This window comes from Pseudophryne corroboree, chromosome 4 (genome assembly GCF_028390025.1).
Source record: "Pseudophryne corroboree isolate aPseCor3 chromosome 4, aPseCor3.hap2, whole genome shotgun sequence".
Classification (NCBI taxonomy): domain Eukaryota; kingdom Metazoa; phylum Chordata; class Amphibia; order Anura; family Myobatrachidae; genus Pseudophryne; species Pseudophryne corroboree.
Genome location: NC_086447.1, coordinates 29055070 through 29073431, shown reverse-complemented (window position 1 = coordinate 29073431; position 18362 = coordinate 29055070). Strand labels below are relative to the sequence as shown.

General features: G+C 47.2%; 1 protein-coding gene across 1 annotated transcript in view; it reads right to left on the bottom strand.

The window, feature by feature from the left end:
- Window positions 1–18362, bottom strand: part of LOC134910771 (vomeronasal type-2 receptor 26-like) — a 213943-nt gene that overhangs the window by 39651 nt on the left and 155930 nt on the right. Inside the window, exon 5 of the mRNA XM_063919155.1 lies at window positions 3418–3636. Coding sequence (XP_063775225.1) covers window positions 3418–3636 — 219 coding nt within the window. The remainder of the gene's footprint in view (window positions 1–3417; window positions 3637–18362) is intronic.

The window sequence follows — 18362 nt, the reverse complement described above, 5'->3', positions numbered from 1 at the left end:
GCCCATCTAGGAGTGGCACTGCAGTGTCAGACAGGATGGCACTTCAGAAAAATAGTCCCCAAACAGCACATGATGCAAAGAAAAAAAGAGGTGCAATGAGGTAGCTGTGTGACTAAGCTAAGCGACCCAAGTGGCCGACACAAACACCTGGTCCATCTAGGAGTGGCACTACAGTTTTCTAGTGAGAGGATGAGTGCTTCTATCCTCATGTGAATCTGAACCACTAGCCATGAACATAGGCCAGGGCCTCAGCCGTTCCTTGCCACTCCGTGTCGTAAATGGCATATTGGCAAGTTTACGCTTCTCCTCAGATGCTTTTAATTTAGATTTTTGGGTCATTTTACTGAACTTTAGTGTTTTTGATTTTACATGCTCTCTACTATGACATTGGGCATCGGCCTTGGCAGACGACGTTGATGGCATTTCATTGTCTCTGCCATGACTAGTGGCAGCAGCTTCATCACGAGGTGGAAGTAGATCTTGATCTTTCCCTATTTTACCCTCCACATTTTTGTTCTCCATTTTTTAATGTGTGGAATTATATGCCAGTTTCAATAGCAATGGCCTACTATTATATATACTGTGCAAAACTGAAATGCACCACAGGTATGGATGGATAGTATACTTGACGACACAGAGGTAGGTAGAGCAGTGGCCTACTGTACCGTACTGCTATATATTATATACTGGTGGTCAGCAAACTGTCAAAAACTGAAATGCACCACAGGTATGGATGGATAGTATACTTGACGACACAGAGGTAGGTAGAGCAGTAGCCTACTGTACCGTACTGCTATATATTATATACTGGTGGTCAGCAAACTGTGCAAAATGCACCACAGGTATGGATGGATAGTATACTTGACGACACAGAGGTAGGTAGAGCAGTGGCCTACTGTACCGTACTGCTATATATTATATACTGGTGGTCAGCAAACTATGCAAAACTGAAATGCACCACAGGTATGGATGGATAGTATAATTGACGACACAGAGGTAGGTAGAGCAGTGACCTACTGTACCATACTGCTATATATTATAAACTGGTAGTCAGCAAACTGTGCAAAACTGAAATGCACCACAGGTATGGATGGATAGTATAATTGACGACACAGTGGTAGGTAGAGCAGTGGCCTTCTGTACCGTACTGCTATATATTATATACTGGTGGTCAGCAAAATTATGCACTGTACTCCTACTATATACTACAATGCAGCACAGATATGGAGCATTTTTCAGGCAGAGAACGTATATTACTGGTGGTCACTGGTCAGCAAAACTCTGCACTGTACTCCTCCTATATAATACTGGTGGTCCCCAGTCCCCACAATAAAGCAGTGTGAGCACAGATATATGCAGCACACTGAGCACAGATATGGAGCTGTTTTTCAGGCAGAGAGCGTATAATACTGGTTGTCACTGGTCACTGGTCAGCAATACTCTGCACTATACTCCTCCTATATAATACTGGTGGTCCCCAGTCCCCACAATAAAGCAGTGTGAGCACAGATATATGCAGCACACTGAGCACAGATATGAAGCGTTTTTCAGGCAGAGAACGTATAATACTGGTGGTCACTGGTCAGCAAAACTCTGCACTGTACTCCTCCTATATAATACTGCTGGTCCCCAGTCCCCACAATAAAGCAGTGAGCACAGATATTTGCAGCCCCCTGAACAAAACTGAGAGGACGCCAGCCACGTCCTCTCACTATCATTTCCAATGCACGAGTGAAAAATGGAGGCGACGCGCGGCTCCTTATATAGAATCCGAATCTCGCGAGAATCCGACCGCGGGATGATGACGTTCGGGCGCGCTCGGGTTAACCGAGCAAGGCGGGAAGATTCGAATCTGCCTCGGAACCGTGTAAAATGGGTGAAGTTCGGGGGGGTTCGGATTCCGAGAAACCGAACCCGCTCATCACTAATACACAAACACATACATACACAGACACACACACCAGGGCTGTAACTAGGTGTGTGGAGGGGGCACAGTACATAGCGCTGCAGGCTACGGGGCACTGTTGGTGGCACTTGTCAAATATCTGTTTTAATTACTTTCATATGCAACTTCTCCCATTTTTGAATCCCAGCATATCCTGTACGCCTATGTCTCCTACCCCCACCACTTCTATCACTAATACCCACGCCACATTTATTAACTCAACTTCAGATTTCTTTATTATAAAGGGGTCTATTCATGAAGCAGTGATAAGTGTTTGGAAAAGTGAACCAGTGGAGAAGTTGCGCCTGGCAACCAATCAGTGTTGAGGTAAGATTTATATAGTGCATTCTATCAATTGTACGTAGCAGCTAATTGGCTGCAACTTCTCCACTGGCTCACTTCTCCACACTTTTCACTGCTTCATGAATAGACCCCTCAGTCACACTGTCCTTGATGTGTATTTTAGCTTTGCAAGTGTGCGAAAGCATGTGCAGTCGAGCGGTACAGAAAAACTTTGTGCAGTTTCTGAGTAGCTCAGAACTTACTCAGCCGCTGCGATCACTTCAGCCTGTCCGGGGCCGGAATTGATGTCAGATACCCGCCCTTCAAATTCTTGTACACGCCTGTGTTTTTACAACCACTCCCTGAAAATGGTCAGTTGCCACCCACAAACGCCCTCTTCCTGTTACTCTCCCTGCAATCGGCTGTGCGAATGGATTCTTCGTAAAACCCATCGCTGAGCAATGATCCACTTTGTACCCATTCAACGCGCCTATGCATTGCGGTGCATACGCATGTGCATTTCTGACCTGATCGCAGCTCTGCAAAAAACGCTAGCGAGTGATCAGGTTTGAATGACCCCCTCAGTATGCTGAGCTGCCACTAGGTATGGTGCCTATTCATTCCTAAGGCCGTCCATATGCATGCGTGGTTCATAGACACAGGCACAGTAGCCTTGACCTCTTTGCTGTGAGTAAGATGCTCAGTGGCAAATCAGATTTTTAAAATGGCAGTCATTATTTGTCTAGGACAGAGGTTCTCAAACGTGGTCCTCAATTCAACCCAACGGCCCAGGTTTTAGGTGTATCCATGGCTCAGCACAAATTGATGGATGCACTAATCAAGTCACCTGTGGCCAAGCATGGATATACTTAAACCTGGACTGTTGGGGTACCATGAAGACCACGTTTGAGAACCTCTGGTCTAGGAGAAAGACAACAGACAGAATCTTGGTCACGATAGGATTTGGCTGATGGTCGGAGCATTAATTAGGAGGAAAGTGTAAAAAATAAAAAACTCACAGATTCCTAGAAATCAAAGAGAGGAAATAATGATAAATGTCCCCGTTACACTGCTACAAAGCCCAATAAACAGTATAACATTATTCATAAAAATACAGTATAATATAATAACATTTAGAACATTATACATTATTATAATAAATAATAGATAAAAAGGATATATCCTCTGACCTTATTGATGCCATTCTTCCACACAGTTTTATTCTTTAGAATAGAAATGTTATGGTCTTTCTCACCAACTTTATATGTGTGTCCGACATTTACTAGAAAAAAGGATTTATTTGCAAAAGCTTTCCAACTTGTAATTATATACGGGGTGACAAAATCTCCATTTGTATTAAAAACCGGATCCCCATCCACACGTTTCTCATCCCGCAAATAGCGATGCAGCTGTGAAATACAAATAATATTCCTATGAACATTATTCTTCAAAGTTTGGGCAATAACATGTAGCACAACATTATGGAGCCTATTCATCAATTAATATTAGTGTGTATTCCACAAAAACACATTTAAAGATCCTCTAGATCACAGGTTCTCAAACTCGGTCCTCAGGACCCCACACGGTGCATGTTTTGCAGGTCTCCTCACAGAATTACAAGTGAAATAATTAGTTCCATCTGTGGACCTTTAAAAATGTGTCTGTGAGTAATTAATTCACCTGTGCACCTGCTGGGTTACCTGCAAATCATGCACTGTGTGGGGTCCTGAGGACTAAGTTTGAGAACCCCTGCTCTAGATTTATCATGGAGGTATCATAGAAGATATTTGAGATGATATCTACGCAGTGCCGTAACTAGATATTTTAGTGCTGTGTGCAAGAAACAGCATCGACGCCCACATATAAAAAACAAGGCCAGTGCATGCCTTAGGTATGTGGCTTTATAGGGAAGGAGCGTGGCCACAAAATAATACCAATTCATGTTACGCTCCATTATTCAAATTACACCGCACAGTACAGTATCACTACTTTCACACTTTACACCAAATAGAGCCCCTTTTACACATTATGCCATGTAGAGCCCCTGTCACACATTATGCCAGGTAAAGCCCCATTTACATATAGGAACAAGAGCGCAGGTGCACCATACACCATTAAGGTTATAACAACTATAATATCCAAGGTTCTTGGCATATATTGGCCAATATATGAGCCTGCACACCTTCTTCATGGTTACCTCATTGGACAGGTCCCTAACGGTATTATGGTTGTTATAATTTTAATGGTGTATGGTGCACCTGCGTTCTTGTTACTATTTTGTAGTACTAAGTCACAGCAAGGTAGCACATCCCATTATAAGAAGCCGGGGTGTGCAGTCCAGGCCCCCTCCCACCAATTTATGCTATATAATGTGTGTGTAGAGACCCATTTTACACATTACGCCAGGTAGAGTTCCCTTTTACACATTACGCCAGGCAGAGTCCCCTTTTATACATTACGCCAGGTAGAGTCCCATTTTACACAGTACAGCAGATAGAGTCCCCTTTTAAAAAGTATGGCAGGCAGTTTCCCCTTTTACACAGTACGTACTGCAGGCAGTTTCCCCTTTTACACAATATGGCAGGCAGTTTCCCCTTTTACACAATATGGCAGGCAGTTTCCCCTTTTACACATTATGGCAGGCAGTTTCCCCTTTTACACAATATTGCAGGCAGTTTCCCCTTTTACACAATATGGCAGGCAGTTTCCCCTTTTACACATTATGCTGGAGTGACCTAGGCCTAATGTCCAGCTCACCCTTATTAGGCTGCTCAGGCTTTTAACCTGCTTGACTGTGGCACTTTACAATGACCTGGGCCTAGTGCCCAGAGACACCCTATTCACCTGGGAGCGCGCATACAAACTGGGCTTAGTGCCCCCTACATGTACACAGTCATGAGGCCTGACAATTACCCACGGACCTAGCGCCCGCCTAGCATGGGGTCAGTTGAGTGAGCTGTGTCTAAAGCCCAGAGTCAACATATATAACTATTAGGGGGTACAATTGATCTATTAGGGCCCAGTGCCCTCTATTATGGCCATAGGCCTAATGCCTGAGTTATGGCAACGGGGCTAGTGCCTGCCTACTACGCCCAGGGCCAGAATAAGAATGGGGCGGATGGAGCTACAGCTCCAAGCCTCCCATTGAAAATAGGCCCACAGAGTTCCCTGCAGCGCAGCCAGCATTGACAGGAAATAAAAAATCCTCTCACCACCAGCCCAGCTAACTCGAAGCCCAGCCACCAGAAATAACATCACCACTGTTCCCTGCTGGCCGAGAGAAGCCTCTCCTGCGCCATACGCCCCTGGGCCCTACCTAACAACCAACTCAATGTCCTGTCATATGCTCCGTCCCTTAATGTCAGAAGCTCCTGCTGATTATTCCTGCATCGGGAGGAAGGGCGGGGGTGTGATCTAGGTGCTCTGTGTTCCCGTGGCAGCCAAGGGGGTGCGGGTGCTCAGAGTTCCATGGCCAGCTCAGAGTGCCGTGGTGGGGAGATGGTTGCAGCTTCTGCTCTAAGCTGCTACAAGCGGCACGTGTTCATGCGGTGGTGAGGGGCTGGGGATCGGTGCTTTGTTTTCAAACGAGAGTGGTGGGTTTCCGGGTGTTCAGTATTCCCACAATGAGGGGACACTGTGTTCATAGATCCTGCTACACAAGGGGTGTGCTCTGTGATCCTGGGGGGCTGCTGCAGCTGCTCATATGGCTGGCAGGTGGCCAGCTCTGTGTAGGTCCATGGTGGGAAGATGGGTTCTGCTTCTGCTCTGCTGCTACAAGCATGATTACTTGTTGTGGACTTCGGGCAGCCACATGGTGCCGGCAGATACTGCATTATTACTGTTTAACTGGCCAATCAGGATCTGGGCAGACAGAATGGCAACACAGGAATCTCCCCACAATATATGAAATACCGACAGTGGCTTCCCAAATAGGAGCACAAGCCCAGCGCCAGAATCCGAACAGCCAAGATGCCGAATGAACATCCACACAAGACAGTAAGCCACGTGGGGAGGAGGTAAGGTGTAGTCTGGGGGGGAAGGGTTAGGCTGCGCTCCAGGAAGGGGGGGGGGGTTAGGTTTAGGCTGCAGGGGGGTTATTAACAATACAGAAAAGAAAAAATGCAAAGATGGCGCTTCACTTCAAAGGTGCAGCAACCAGGCAGACAGGACAGTCACCTCAGTCCTTTAAAGTTACTAGAAAGTTCTTGGATTTGCTGTGGTGCGCTCCCTGGGTCAGCTAACGACAGTTTATGGTAAGATCCAATGGCAGGGTACTATGTTCATCCACCCTTGATCAGCGAGAGTAAGACAGACGTGGGGAAATTCTTACTGTATATCTTCTCTCTGAACACTCCACCAATTCACCATCACAGGTATCCCCCAAAAAATAGAAGTTCGCATATAGTGAAGTACAATTTTATTCTAATTGGTGTGCAAATTAGCATAAAGTATTCAGTGCAAATAAAGTATTCAGTGCAAATAAAAATTCATGGGGTATAACTTCCCATATATTACATCACATAACCACAATGGGTTGGAATAGCAGCAATAGATACGGTAATTTCAGTGCAAATCAAGTTAATTCATGGGGTATCGCTTCCCACAATCAAAATAGTATACCACAAAGGATATAAATAGCAGCAATCAATAAAAATAATATAAAAATCCACCACTGATTAGGCGGACCTGCGTACCAGATTTCATGGGGTGTCAACTAGCCCACCCAAATTCGCATGCCTCCCGGGATTAGCAGCAACGGTCAAAGCATGCAGATTCACGGCTGATTTTGCTCCCCTCTGGTCATGGAAGGTCCCTCCAATCAATCACCAATGCGTTTCAGCTCTATATGTAAGCCTTCCTCAAGGTGTGTGGTGTGTCTGTGGTAATGGGTATTTATATACCATTCAGTGTGCTTTGATTGGATGACGTTCCATGATTAATTACAGCTCTTCTATTCTTGTTTAAATACCCTCTGTGGTCCTCACTACATTATTATAGGTTATTTCTATCCATTTATGATGGTCTGCGGCTGATTTATATGTTTAAAAGCCGTTAAAATACCTAATGAAGTTGCGTGCGTTCCACAATAGTGCAATTATACAAAGAATAAGCAATTTAGGTGACATCATATACCCATATAAGTGGTTCCTCTGAAAATATGGGTATATGATGTCACCTAAATTGCTTATTCTGTGTATAATTGCACTATATATTCTTAATGATGCATACTATGTATTTCTTATTACAAAAATCTATATGGCATCCGGAAATTGAGCTGTGAAACGCACTGTGCGCTCCACACACCGGAAGTCATGGATCCGTAAAAAGACCTACACCTTAACCTTCCATTTTGTGATGAAGCGCATACTAGTAGTTGCGCTTCACACACCGGAAGACAAGGAGGTACAGAGAGAACACAGAATTAGATGTACAACATCCGGACGCGAGGTACACGTGATCGCGGCAAACAGGAACCGGAAGTGTGGTGCGTTCCACGTTGTGGAACGCACGCAACTTCATTAGGTATTTTAACGGCTTTTAAACATATAAATCAGCCGCAGACCATCATAAATGGATAGAAATAACCTATAATAATGTAGTGAGGACCACAGAGGGTATTTAAACAAGAATAGAAGAGCTGTAATTAATCATGGAACGTCATCCAATCAAAGCACACTGAATGGTATATAAATACCCATTACCACAGACACACCACACACCTTGAGGAAGGCTTACATATAGAGCTGAAACACGTTGGTGATTGATTGGAGGGACCTTTAATGACCAGAGGGGAGCAAAATCAGCCGTGAATCTGCATGCTTTGACCGTTGCTGCTAATCCCGGGAGGCAACCTTCCATGCGAATTTGGGTGGGCTAGTTGACACCCCATGAAATCTGGTACGCAGGTCCGCCTAATCAGTGGTGGATTTTTATATTATTTTTATTGATTGCTGCTATTTATATCCTTTGTGGTATACTATTTTGATTGTGGGAAGCGATACCCCATGAATTAACTTGATTTGCACTGAAATTACCGTATCTATTGCTGCTATTCCTACCCATTGTGGTTATGTGATGTAATATATGGGAAGTTATACCCCATGAATTTTTATTTGCACTGAATACTTTATTTGCACTGAATATTTATGCTAATTTGCACACCAATTAGAATAAAATTGTACTTCACTATATGCGAACTTCTATTTTTTGGGGGATAGCTATGATGGTGAATTGGTGGAGTGTTCAGAGAGAAGATATAAGAATTTCCCCTCGTCTGTCTTACTCTCGCTGATCAAGGGTGGATGAACATAGTACCCTGCCATTGGATCTTACCATAAACTGTCGTTAGCTGACCCAGGGAGCGCACCACAGCAAATCCAAGAACTTTCTGCAGGGGGGTTATGTTTAGACTGCGGGGGGGGTTAGGATTAGGCACCCTCTAGGGACGGTTAGAGTTAGGCTGCCAGAGAGGGGCAGGGGGGTTAGGTTTAGGCTGGGGGGGAAGGTTTTCCCCTGACGGGATTCAAATCATCGGGATGGCGCGGTTGGTATTCTGACAGCTGGCATCCTAAATGCCGGCAAATCAGCACCAACCCGCCAGTTTGTATTGACGCTTCAATGATGGAATCATACCTGGATTTAAAGTAACCAGTATTTTTTTTTTAAGACAGGAGCTTGAAATACAGTAGTGTTGCAGCATATAAAAGAGCCATTTAAATTAAAATAATATGTATGAATATATTATTGGGAAAAAGTGGAGCAGGAACCCAACTTGTGCAGTGTATGAGTTGTCAGTAGGTAGCATAGTGATGTAGTGTTGGGAGGTAGTTTGGGCGGGTACGGTGCGGTGATGTAATGTGGGAAGGTTGCATAGTGATGTAGTGTTGGGAGGTAGTTTGGGCGGGTACGGTGCGGTGATGTAATGTGGGAAGGTTGCATAGTGATGTAGTGTTGGGAGGTAGTTTGGGCGGGTACGGTGCGGTGATGTAATGTGGGAAGGTTGCATAGTGATGTAGTGTTGGGAGGTAGTTTGGGCGGGTATGGTGCGGTGATGTAATGTGGGAAGGTTGCCTAGTGATGTAGTGTTGGGAGGTAGTTTGGGCGGGTGCGGTGATGTAATGTGGGAAGGTTGCCTAGTGATGTAGTGTTGGGAGGTAGTTTGGGCGGGTACGGTGCGGTGATGTAATGTGGGAAGGTTGCATAGTGATGTAGTGTTGGGAGGTAGTTTGGGCGGGTATGGTGCGGTGATGTAATGTGGGAAGGTTGCCTAGTGATGTAGTGTTGGGAGGTAGTTTGGGCGGGTGCGGTGATGTAATGTGGGAAGGTTGCCTAGTGATGTAGTGTTGGGAGGTAGTTTGGGCGGGTACGGTGCGGTGATGTAATGTGGGAAGGTTGCCTAGTGATATAGGGCCTAATTCAGACCTAATCGCTGTTGTGCGAATTTGAAAGGTGGCTGATTATCGATAGACTGCGCATGCGTATGGATCATTATGCGCAGGCTCGAGGTCAAACTGGGAAAGAAATCAGCGTGTTTTTTTATCGCTAGGCGTACACAGAGTGATTGACAGGAAGTGGACGTTTGTGGGTGGTCACTGACTATTTTCTGGTAGTGTCAGGATAAACGTAGGCATTCCCAAGTGTTTTCAGGGAGGGTGTGTGACGTCAGTTCCGGACCCGATCAGCCTAATTCTTTCACACTGTAGGCGTAAGTCCTGGGCTACACACAGACTGGAAAATCATTAGACAGTGAGTGAGTTGTGAACGGATTTGCAGCTGGACGGCATTTACAAAGCTTTTCGCATGGCGTATGCAGACTTGCACAGGGCGATTTTTTACTGTGTCTGGGCGGCGACTATCGGATTGCAAACCTCTGCAAAGTCCCAGAGGAGTGATCAGGTCTGAATTAGGCCCATAGTGCGGGAATATAGTGTAAGTAGGTAATATAGGGATGTGGTGTTGATCAGTGAGCTCTCTCCTCCGGTTAGCTTGTCCTTGTCACAATCCTGACTGTAGGTTTCATATTTGGTGACTTACCCCTGCCATCTGTCCCGGATCCTGTGTCTTTTACTCACTGACTTAAACAGCTTGTCAGCACTATGAGTTTTCCTGAGTTCTCTGCCTGAAAGAAGTTCAGGCTTCAGTGTTCTCTCGGCCTGCTAGGCCTCATTCTACATCACAGCCTAGTCTAGAGTAGTCACATGACAGTGACTGTTCACCTGACCCAGAGTTGTCCAATCCTCTGCCAGCCTGAGACTCTCTGCATCACCTAATCCTGCTCACCAATCATCAAGGACCAGGAAGTATAAGTCGGGAGGCTGAGTTGGAAACTGGGCCAGTTCCTCGTGTCACACACAGCTCTGTGTGAGTCTTAAAGCTGAGCTCCCTAAAGGTAACCTTTGTACTTAAGTTCCTGTGGAAACTCTGTTCCCTTGTTACCCTGTTTGGTTTACTTTTGTGTTGCCACTGATATTCACTATTTCCATGAGTCTCAATGTAAAGGCACAGCTGCAGTGGTTCATCTTAAAGGCACAGTACTGTATTCCATAGTCTCAACTGAAAACCACAGCTGCCGTGTTTCATATTTACTGCTGTTGTAGTTGTGATCTCCAGAGCTCCTGTATCCCTGTGGCCTCCGTGCCTCAGCACCACCGTGCCTCAGCACCACCGTGCCTCAGCACCTCCGGGCCTCAGCACCTCCGGGCCTCAGCATCTCCGTGCCTCAGCACCTCCGTGCCTCCAAGAACCTCCGTGCCTCAGCACTTCCGTGCCTCCAAGAACCTCTGTGCCTCAGCACCTCCGTGCCTCAGCATCTCCGTGCCTCAGCATCTCCGTGCCTCAGCACCTCCGTGCCTTCAAGTATCTCCGTGCTTCCAAGCACCTCTGTGCCTCCAAGCACCTCCGTGCCTCCAAGCACCTCAGTGCCTTCAGGCACTTCTGCACCTCAGTGCCTCCAAGCACCTCAGTGCCTCCTAGCACCTCAGTGCCTCCAAAAACCCAGTGCTCACAAGCGTAGTTGGTGTCTCCAGCATCCGGTACTCCTTAATTCTTTCCTCAGCACCTTTTCAAGTTCTGTCTTTCAGGAGACCTCCAGCATCCATACCTGCTTCCTGTCTGCCGACCAAATCCTGCATGAGGAAAACCTAGATTCGGTCATCTCTGCTGTGGTCCCTCTTCCTGGTCACCGGAAGAAGCCCCGAGCCCACAACACCCCCAATCCAGGTCAGTGAAAGTATTCACATAGTCCTCCAGTCGCCCGCACAGATTTCACTAACACCGGGTTCACAAAACCTCAGTCATGACAGTAGGAACTGGCCTCATGGACCCGGCCGAAAGTGTTTGTCTGACGCAGGACCTCCTAAGCAATATTGCAGGACGTTTGGAAGGTCTGGAGTCGACTCAGCATCAATTAGCACAGTGCAGCGGAATTCTTTCTCCAGAGATTCTCTGACCTTCTGCACTAAGACTCCTGACCAACTTTAGTTTTTCTACCAGATGTTATTACAGTTACAAGAACTTTTGTCTAGTATTCTTTATGTGATGCCTGATCTCTTCAGGAATACTACCAACGTTGTTGATCCTGTTTTGTCCCATCCAGTTAATAGAGTCTCTTCCTCTGTGCAAGGAAAAGTTGTTCATCAGAGCTATCCACGGCCCAAACTCTCTGAAGCTTAACGTCAGCAGCGTAGGGAGCTACACCTCTGTCTTTACTGTGGAAATTCCAGTCACTTTGTTAAAGACTGCATTCTTCGTAAGCCAGGGAATGGTGACAAATCTCAGTATCACAGTGCTCATGTCTACAAGTCATCCACAGTAGCCGATCCTGCTACTGCTGACAGGGGTATCAAGATGGCTACTCTGAAAGAGACTCAAATTTATGACTGGGGTCCGGTGATTAAAAGACCTTATCCCAAGTTAGGTGTCCAGAGAAGAATGTTTATGCCATTTAGAGTCACAGAGGAGTCCGTGTCTACAGCCCAAGGAGGGGCGTCCGTGTCTACAGCCCAAGGAGGGGCGTCCGTGTCTACAGCCCAAGGAGGGGCGTCCGTGTCTACAGCCCAAGGAGGGGCATCCATGTCTACAGCCCACACAGCCCAAGGAGGGGCGTCCGTGTCTACAGCCCAAGGAGGGGCGTCCGTGTCTACAGCCCAAGGAGGGGCGTCCGTGTCTACAGCCCAAGAAGGGGCGTCCGTGTCTACAGCCCAAGGAGGGGCATCCGTGTCTTCAGCCCAAGGAGGGGCGTCCGTGTCTTCAGCCCAAGGAGGGGCGTCCGTGACTTCAGCCCAAGGAGGGGCGTCCGTGTCTTCAGCCCAAGGAGGGGCGTCCATGTCTTCAGCCCAAGGAGGGGCGTCCGTTTCTTCAGCCCAAGGAGGGGCATCCGTGTATTCAGCCCAATGAGGGGCGTCCGCGTCTTCAGCCCCAGTGAGGGGTTCAGAGGGTCCAGCCCCAGAGAGACTACAGAGCGCTGCCCAGCCAAAGAGTCTACAGAGTTCAGCCCAGCCCTGTGAAGTGGGGGTTCTTGCCTCAGCCCAGCCCCGTGAAGTCGGGGCTCTTGCCTCAGCCCAGCCCCGTGAAGTAGGGGCTCTTGCCTCAGCCCAGCCCCGTGAAGTGGGGGCTCTTGCCTCAGCCCAGCCCCGTGAAGAGGGGGCTCTTGCCTCAGCCCAGCCCCGTGAAGAGGGGGCTCTTGCCTCAGCCCAGCCCCGTGAAGAGGGGGCTCTTGCCTCAGCCCAGCCCCGTGAAGAGGGGGCTCTTGCCTCAGCCCAGTCCCGTGAAGAGGGGGCTCCTGCCTCAGCCCAGCCCCGTGAAGAGGGGGCTCCTGCTGGTCCAGCAATACTCCAGGCCCTGCCTGGTCAGTCCGTCCCGGTTCCATCCGGTCAAGCGATACTCCAGGACCAGCCTGGTCAGTCTCCGTTGGCTCCAGCCAATTCGAGTATCCTTGGATCCAATCCAGTCCTACTCGTCCAGCCAAAGTTTTCTCTAGTCTCAGCCTCTAAGCTTTCGTCTGATGGTTTACCACCTATTTACTTTTATGGAGATTTATTGCAATATGCCGCTCTGGTTGAACAATTTCTCTCTCTGATGGAGTCTGATCCTTCAGGTGCAGTAACTCCTTCCAACATGACTCAATATCTGTTGCTGGCATTCAGAGGAAGAGCTTTGGAGTGGGCCAACATGCTTTTTGAGAGTAATGATCCTGTGTTCCATGACTTACAGATTTTTAGTAATGCTGTGGTTAAAGAATTTAGTCCTAAACCTTTGGAATCTGACTCGGTAAAAGAATCATGCTCTAAAGTGAATACAGAAGGAAGTTTGTGCTCTCCTCCCAGGGATAATCTAAGAATCTCCTTCCGTAAGAATCCGACCATTAAGGTTGGTCATGTAGGAGTCTCTCCTAGCCCAATACTAAGTTCTCCGCCAAAGAATTCAAAGCTACAGTGCACTTCTTGGTCATTTTCAAACTGTGAATCTAAAGGAGATTCGTATTTTCCGTTAGACTTGGACTCAGACTCTGAATTTGATCCAGTTTATGATGCTACTCCTTTCCTGGGAGGTGCTGTTCCTTCCTGTTATGCTTCCACGCATGAAGAGGTTCCAGAATCACCAAAAAGCTCTACAGGTCTCTGTATGAAAAGTCCTCATTATAGAACAAGATTTAATTTAAGCCTCAGTGGAGTGCTAGCTTCGAAAGCACAATCTTCTCGCACTACAAAACGAGGAGAGGAACCTTCTACAGTTTATTCCTCAGTCCTTTCTGATGAAGGAAATTCCAGTCTTGTCTATGATGGATGGTCTACCTGTTCAGAAGATGAAGATCAGGATGACTTCTAAAGAATCCCGCTTAAGTTTTGTTTCTGGACTCTCAGGTTTCCACTTTTCAGAAGCTTTGTGTACAAGTTATTCATCAAGTTCCCCTAGGTTTCAAGTTGGGTGTTCGGAGTCCACCCTTGAAGAGGGGGATACTGTCACAACCCTGACTGTAGGTTTCATATTTGTTGACTTACCCCTGCCATCTGTCCCGGATCCTGTGTCTTTTACTCACTGACTTAAACAGCTTGTCAGCACTATGGGGTATATTTACTAAGGTCCCGATTTTGACCGAGATGCTGTTTTTTCTTCAAAGTGTCATTTCGGTAATTTACTAAGCAAAAATCTCGGCAGTGATGAGGGCATTCGTAATATTTTGGAAGTCCTAGGAAAAAATCACGAATCAATACACCATCGGTCAAATACGCCTGCAATTTGGTAGAAATCGGTAATTTACTAAAAAGTGCAAATCACAAACACTGCCAACAATAGCCAAACACTGCCGTGCAGAAATACAATTCGTGAAAAAGTGCTAAAAAAAACCAGACCTGCTTTTTTATCCCGTGTTTGGATAGGCATGCAGGGATCCATGAGATCCATGCATGTTTATCAGTGGGAAGGGGATTGGAAAGTGTTTTTTTTTTTTTTTTAATTGCGTGGGGTCCCCCCTCCTAAGCCAAACCAGCCTCGGGCTCTTTGAGCCGGCCCTGGTTGCAAAAATATGGGGGGAAAAATGATAGAGGTTCCCCCATATTTAAACAACCAGCACCGGGCACTGCGCCTGGTCCTGGTTCCAAAAATACGGGGGACAAAAAGCGTAGGGGTCCCCCGAATTTCTGAAACCAGCACCGGGCTCCACTAGCCAGATAGATAATGCCACAGCCGGGGGACACTTTTATATAGCTCCCGGCGGCCCTGGCATTACATAACCAACTAGTCACCCCTGGCCGGGGTACCCTGGAGGAGTGGGGACCCCTTCAATCAAGGGGACCCCCTCCTCCAGCCACCCAAGGACCAGGGGTGAAGCCCGAGGCTGTCCCCCCCATCCAAGGGCTGCGGATGGGAGGCTGATAGCCGTTGTGTAAAAAAATGAATATTGTTTTTAGTAGCAGTACTACAAGTCCCAGCAAGCCTCCCCCGCAAGCTGGTACTTGGAGAACCACAAGTACCAGCATGCGGAGGAAAACCAGGCCCGCTGGTACCTGTAGTACTACTACTAAAAAAATACCCCAATAAAAACATAAGACACACACCTTGAAAGTATAACTTTAATACATACATACACACCTCCATATACACATACTTACCTTATGTTCACACGAGGGTCGGTCCTCTTCTCCATGTAGAATCCATGGTGTACCTGTGGAAAAAATTATACTCACAAAATCCAGTGTAGAAGGCTCTTCTTCTTGTAATCCATTTGTAATCCACGTACTTGTCAAAATAAAAAAACGGATACCCGACCTCGCACTGAAAGGGGCCCCATGTTTTCACATGGGACCCCTTTCCCCGAATGCCAGAAACCCCCTCTGACTTATGTCTAAGAGGGTTCCATCAGCCAATCAGGGAGCGCCACATTGTGGCACCCTCCTGATTGGCTGTGTGCTCCTGTACTGTATGACAGGCGGCACACGGCAGTGTTACAATGTAGCGCCTATGCGCTCCATTATAACCAATGGTGGGAACTTTGTGGTCAGCGGTTGACCAAAAGTAACCTCACCGCTGACCACAAAGTTCCCACCATTGGTTACAATGGAGTGCATAGGCGCTACATTGTAACACTGCCGTGTGCCGCCTGTCATACAGTACAGGAGCACACAGGCAATCAGGAGGGTGCCACAACGTGGCGCTCCCTGATTGGCTGATGGAACCCTCTTAGACATAAGTCAGAGGGGGTTCCTGGCATTCGTGGAAAGGGGTCCCATGTGAAAACATGGGGCCCCTTTCAGTGCGAGGTCGGGTATCCGTTTTTTTATTTTGACAAGTACGTGGATTACAAATGGATTACAAGAAGAAGAGCCTTCTACACTGGATTTTGTGAGTATAATTTTTTCCACAGGTACACCATGGATTCTACATGGAGAAGAGGACGACCCTCGTGTGAACATAAGGTAAGTATTAGAGATGAGCGCCTGAAATTTTTCGGGTTTTGTGTTTTGGTTTTGGGTTCGGTTCCGCGGCCGTGTTTTGGGTTCGACCGCGTTTTGGCAAAACCTCACCAAATTTTTTTTGTCGGATTCGGGTGTGTTTTGGATTCGGGTGTTTTTTTAAAAAAACACTAAAAAACAGCTTAAATCATAGAATTTGGGGGTCATTTTGATCCCATAATATTATTAACCTCAAAAACCATAATTTCCACTCATTTTCAGTCTATTCTGAATACCTCACACCTCACAATATTATTTTTAGTCCTAAAATTTGCACCAAGGTCGCTGGATGACTAAGCTAAGCGACACTAGTGGCCGACACAAACACCTGGCCCATCTAGGAGTGGCACTGCAGTGTCACGCAGGATGTCCCTTCCAAAAAACCCTCCCCAATCAGCACATGACGCAAAGAAAAAAAGAGGCGCAATGAGGTAGCTGACTGTGTGAGTAAGATAAGCGACCCAAGTGGCCGACACAAACACCGGGCCCATTTAGGAGTGGCACTGCAGTGTCACGCAGGATGTCCCTTCCAAAAAACCCTCCCCAATCAGCACATGACGCAAAGAAAAAAAGAGGCGCAATGAGGTAGCTGACTGTGTGAGTAAGATTAGCGACCCTAGTGGCCGACACAAACACCGGGCCCATTTAGGAGTGGCACTGCAGTGTCACGCAGGATGTCCCTTCCAAAAAACCCTCCCCAATCAGCACATGACGCAAAGAAAAAAAGAGGCGCAATGAGGTAGCTGACTGTGTGAGTAAGATTAGCGACCCTAGTGGCCGACACAAACACCGGGCCCATTTAGGAGTGGCACTGCATTGTCACGCAGGATGTCCCTTCCAAAAAACCCTCCCCAATCAGCACATGACGCAAAGAAAAAAAGAGGCGCAATGAGGTAGCTGACTGTGTGAGTAAGATTAGCGACCCTAGTGGCCGACACAAACACCGGGCCCATTTAGGAGTGGCACTGCAGTGTCACGCAGGATGTCCCTTCCAAAAAACCCTCCCCAATCAGCACATGACGCAAAGAAAAAAAGAGGCGCAATGAGGTAGCTGACTGTGTGAGTAAGATTAGCGACCCTAGTGGCCGACACAAACACCGGGCCCATTTAGGAGTGGCACTGCAGTGTCACGCAGGATGTCCCTTCCAAAAAACCCTCCCCAAACAGCACATGACGCAAAGAAAAATAAAAGAAAAAAGAGGTGCAAGATGGAATTGTCCTTGGGCCCTCCCACCCACCCTTATGTTGTATAAACAAAACAGGACATGCACACTTTAACCAACCCATCATTTCAGTGACAGGGTCTGCCACACGACTGTGACTGATATGACGGGTTGGTTTGGACCTCCCCCAAAAAAGAAGCAATTAATCTCTCCTTGCACAAACTGGCTCTACAGAGGCAAGATGTCCACCTCATCATCACCCTCCGATATATCACCGTGTACATCCCCCTCCTCACAGATTATCAATTCGTCCCCACTGGAATCCACCATCTCAGCTCCCTGTGTACTTTGTGGAGGCAATTGCTGCTGGTCAATGTCTCCGCGGAGGAATTGATTATAATTCATTTTAATGAACATCATCTTCTCCACATTTTCTGGATGTAACCTCGTACGCCGATTGCTGACAAGGTGAGCGGCGGCACTAAACACTCTTTCGGAGTACACACTTGTGGGAGGGCAATTTAGGTAGAATAAAGCCAGTTTGTGCAATGGCCTCCAAATTGCCTCTTTTTCCTGCCAGTATAAGTATGGACTGTGTGACGTGCCTACTTGGATGCGGTCACTCATATAATCCTCCACCATTCTTTCAATGGTGAGAGAATCATATGCAGTGACAGTAGACGACATGTCCGTAATCGTTGTCAGGTCCTTCAGTCCGGACCAGATGTCAGCATCAGCAGTCGCTCCAGACTGCCCTGCATCACCGCCAGCGGGTGGGCTCGGAATTCTGAGCCTTTTCCTCGCACCCCCAGTTGCGGGAGAATGTGAAGGAGGAGATGTTGACAGGTCGCGTTCCGCTTGACTTGACAATTTTCTCACCAGCAGGTCTTTCAACCCCAGCAGACTTGTGTCTGCCGGAAAGAGAGATCCAAGGTAGGCTTTAAATCTAGGATCGAGCACGGTGGCCAAAATGTAGTGCTCTGATTTCAACAGATTGACCGCCCGTGAATCCTTGTTAAGCGA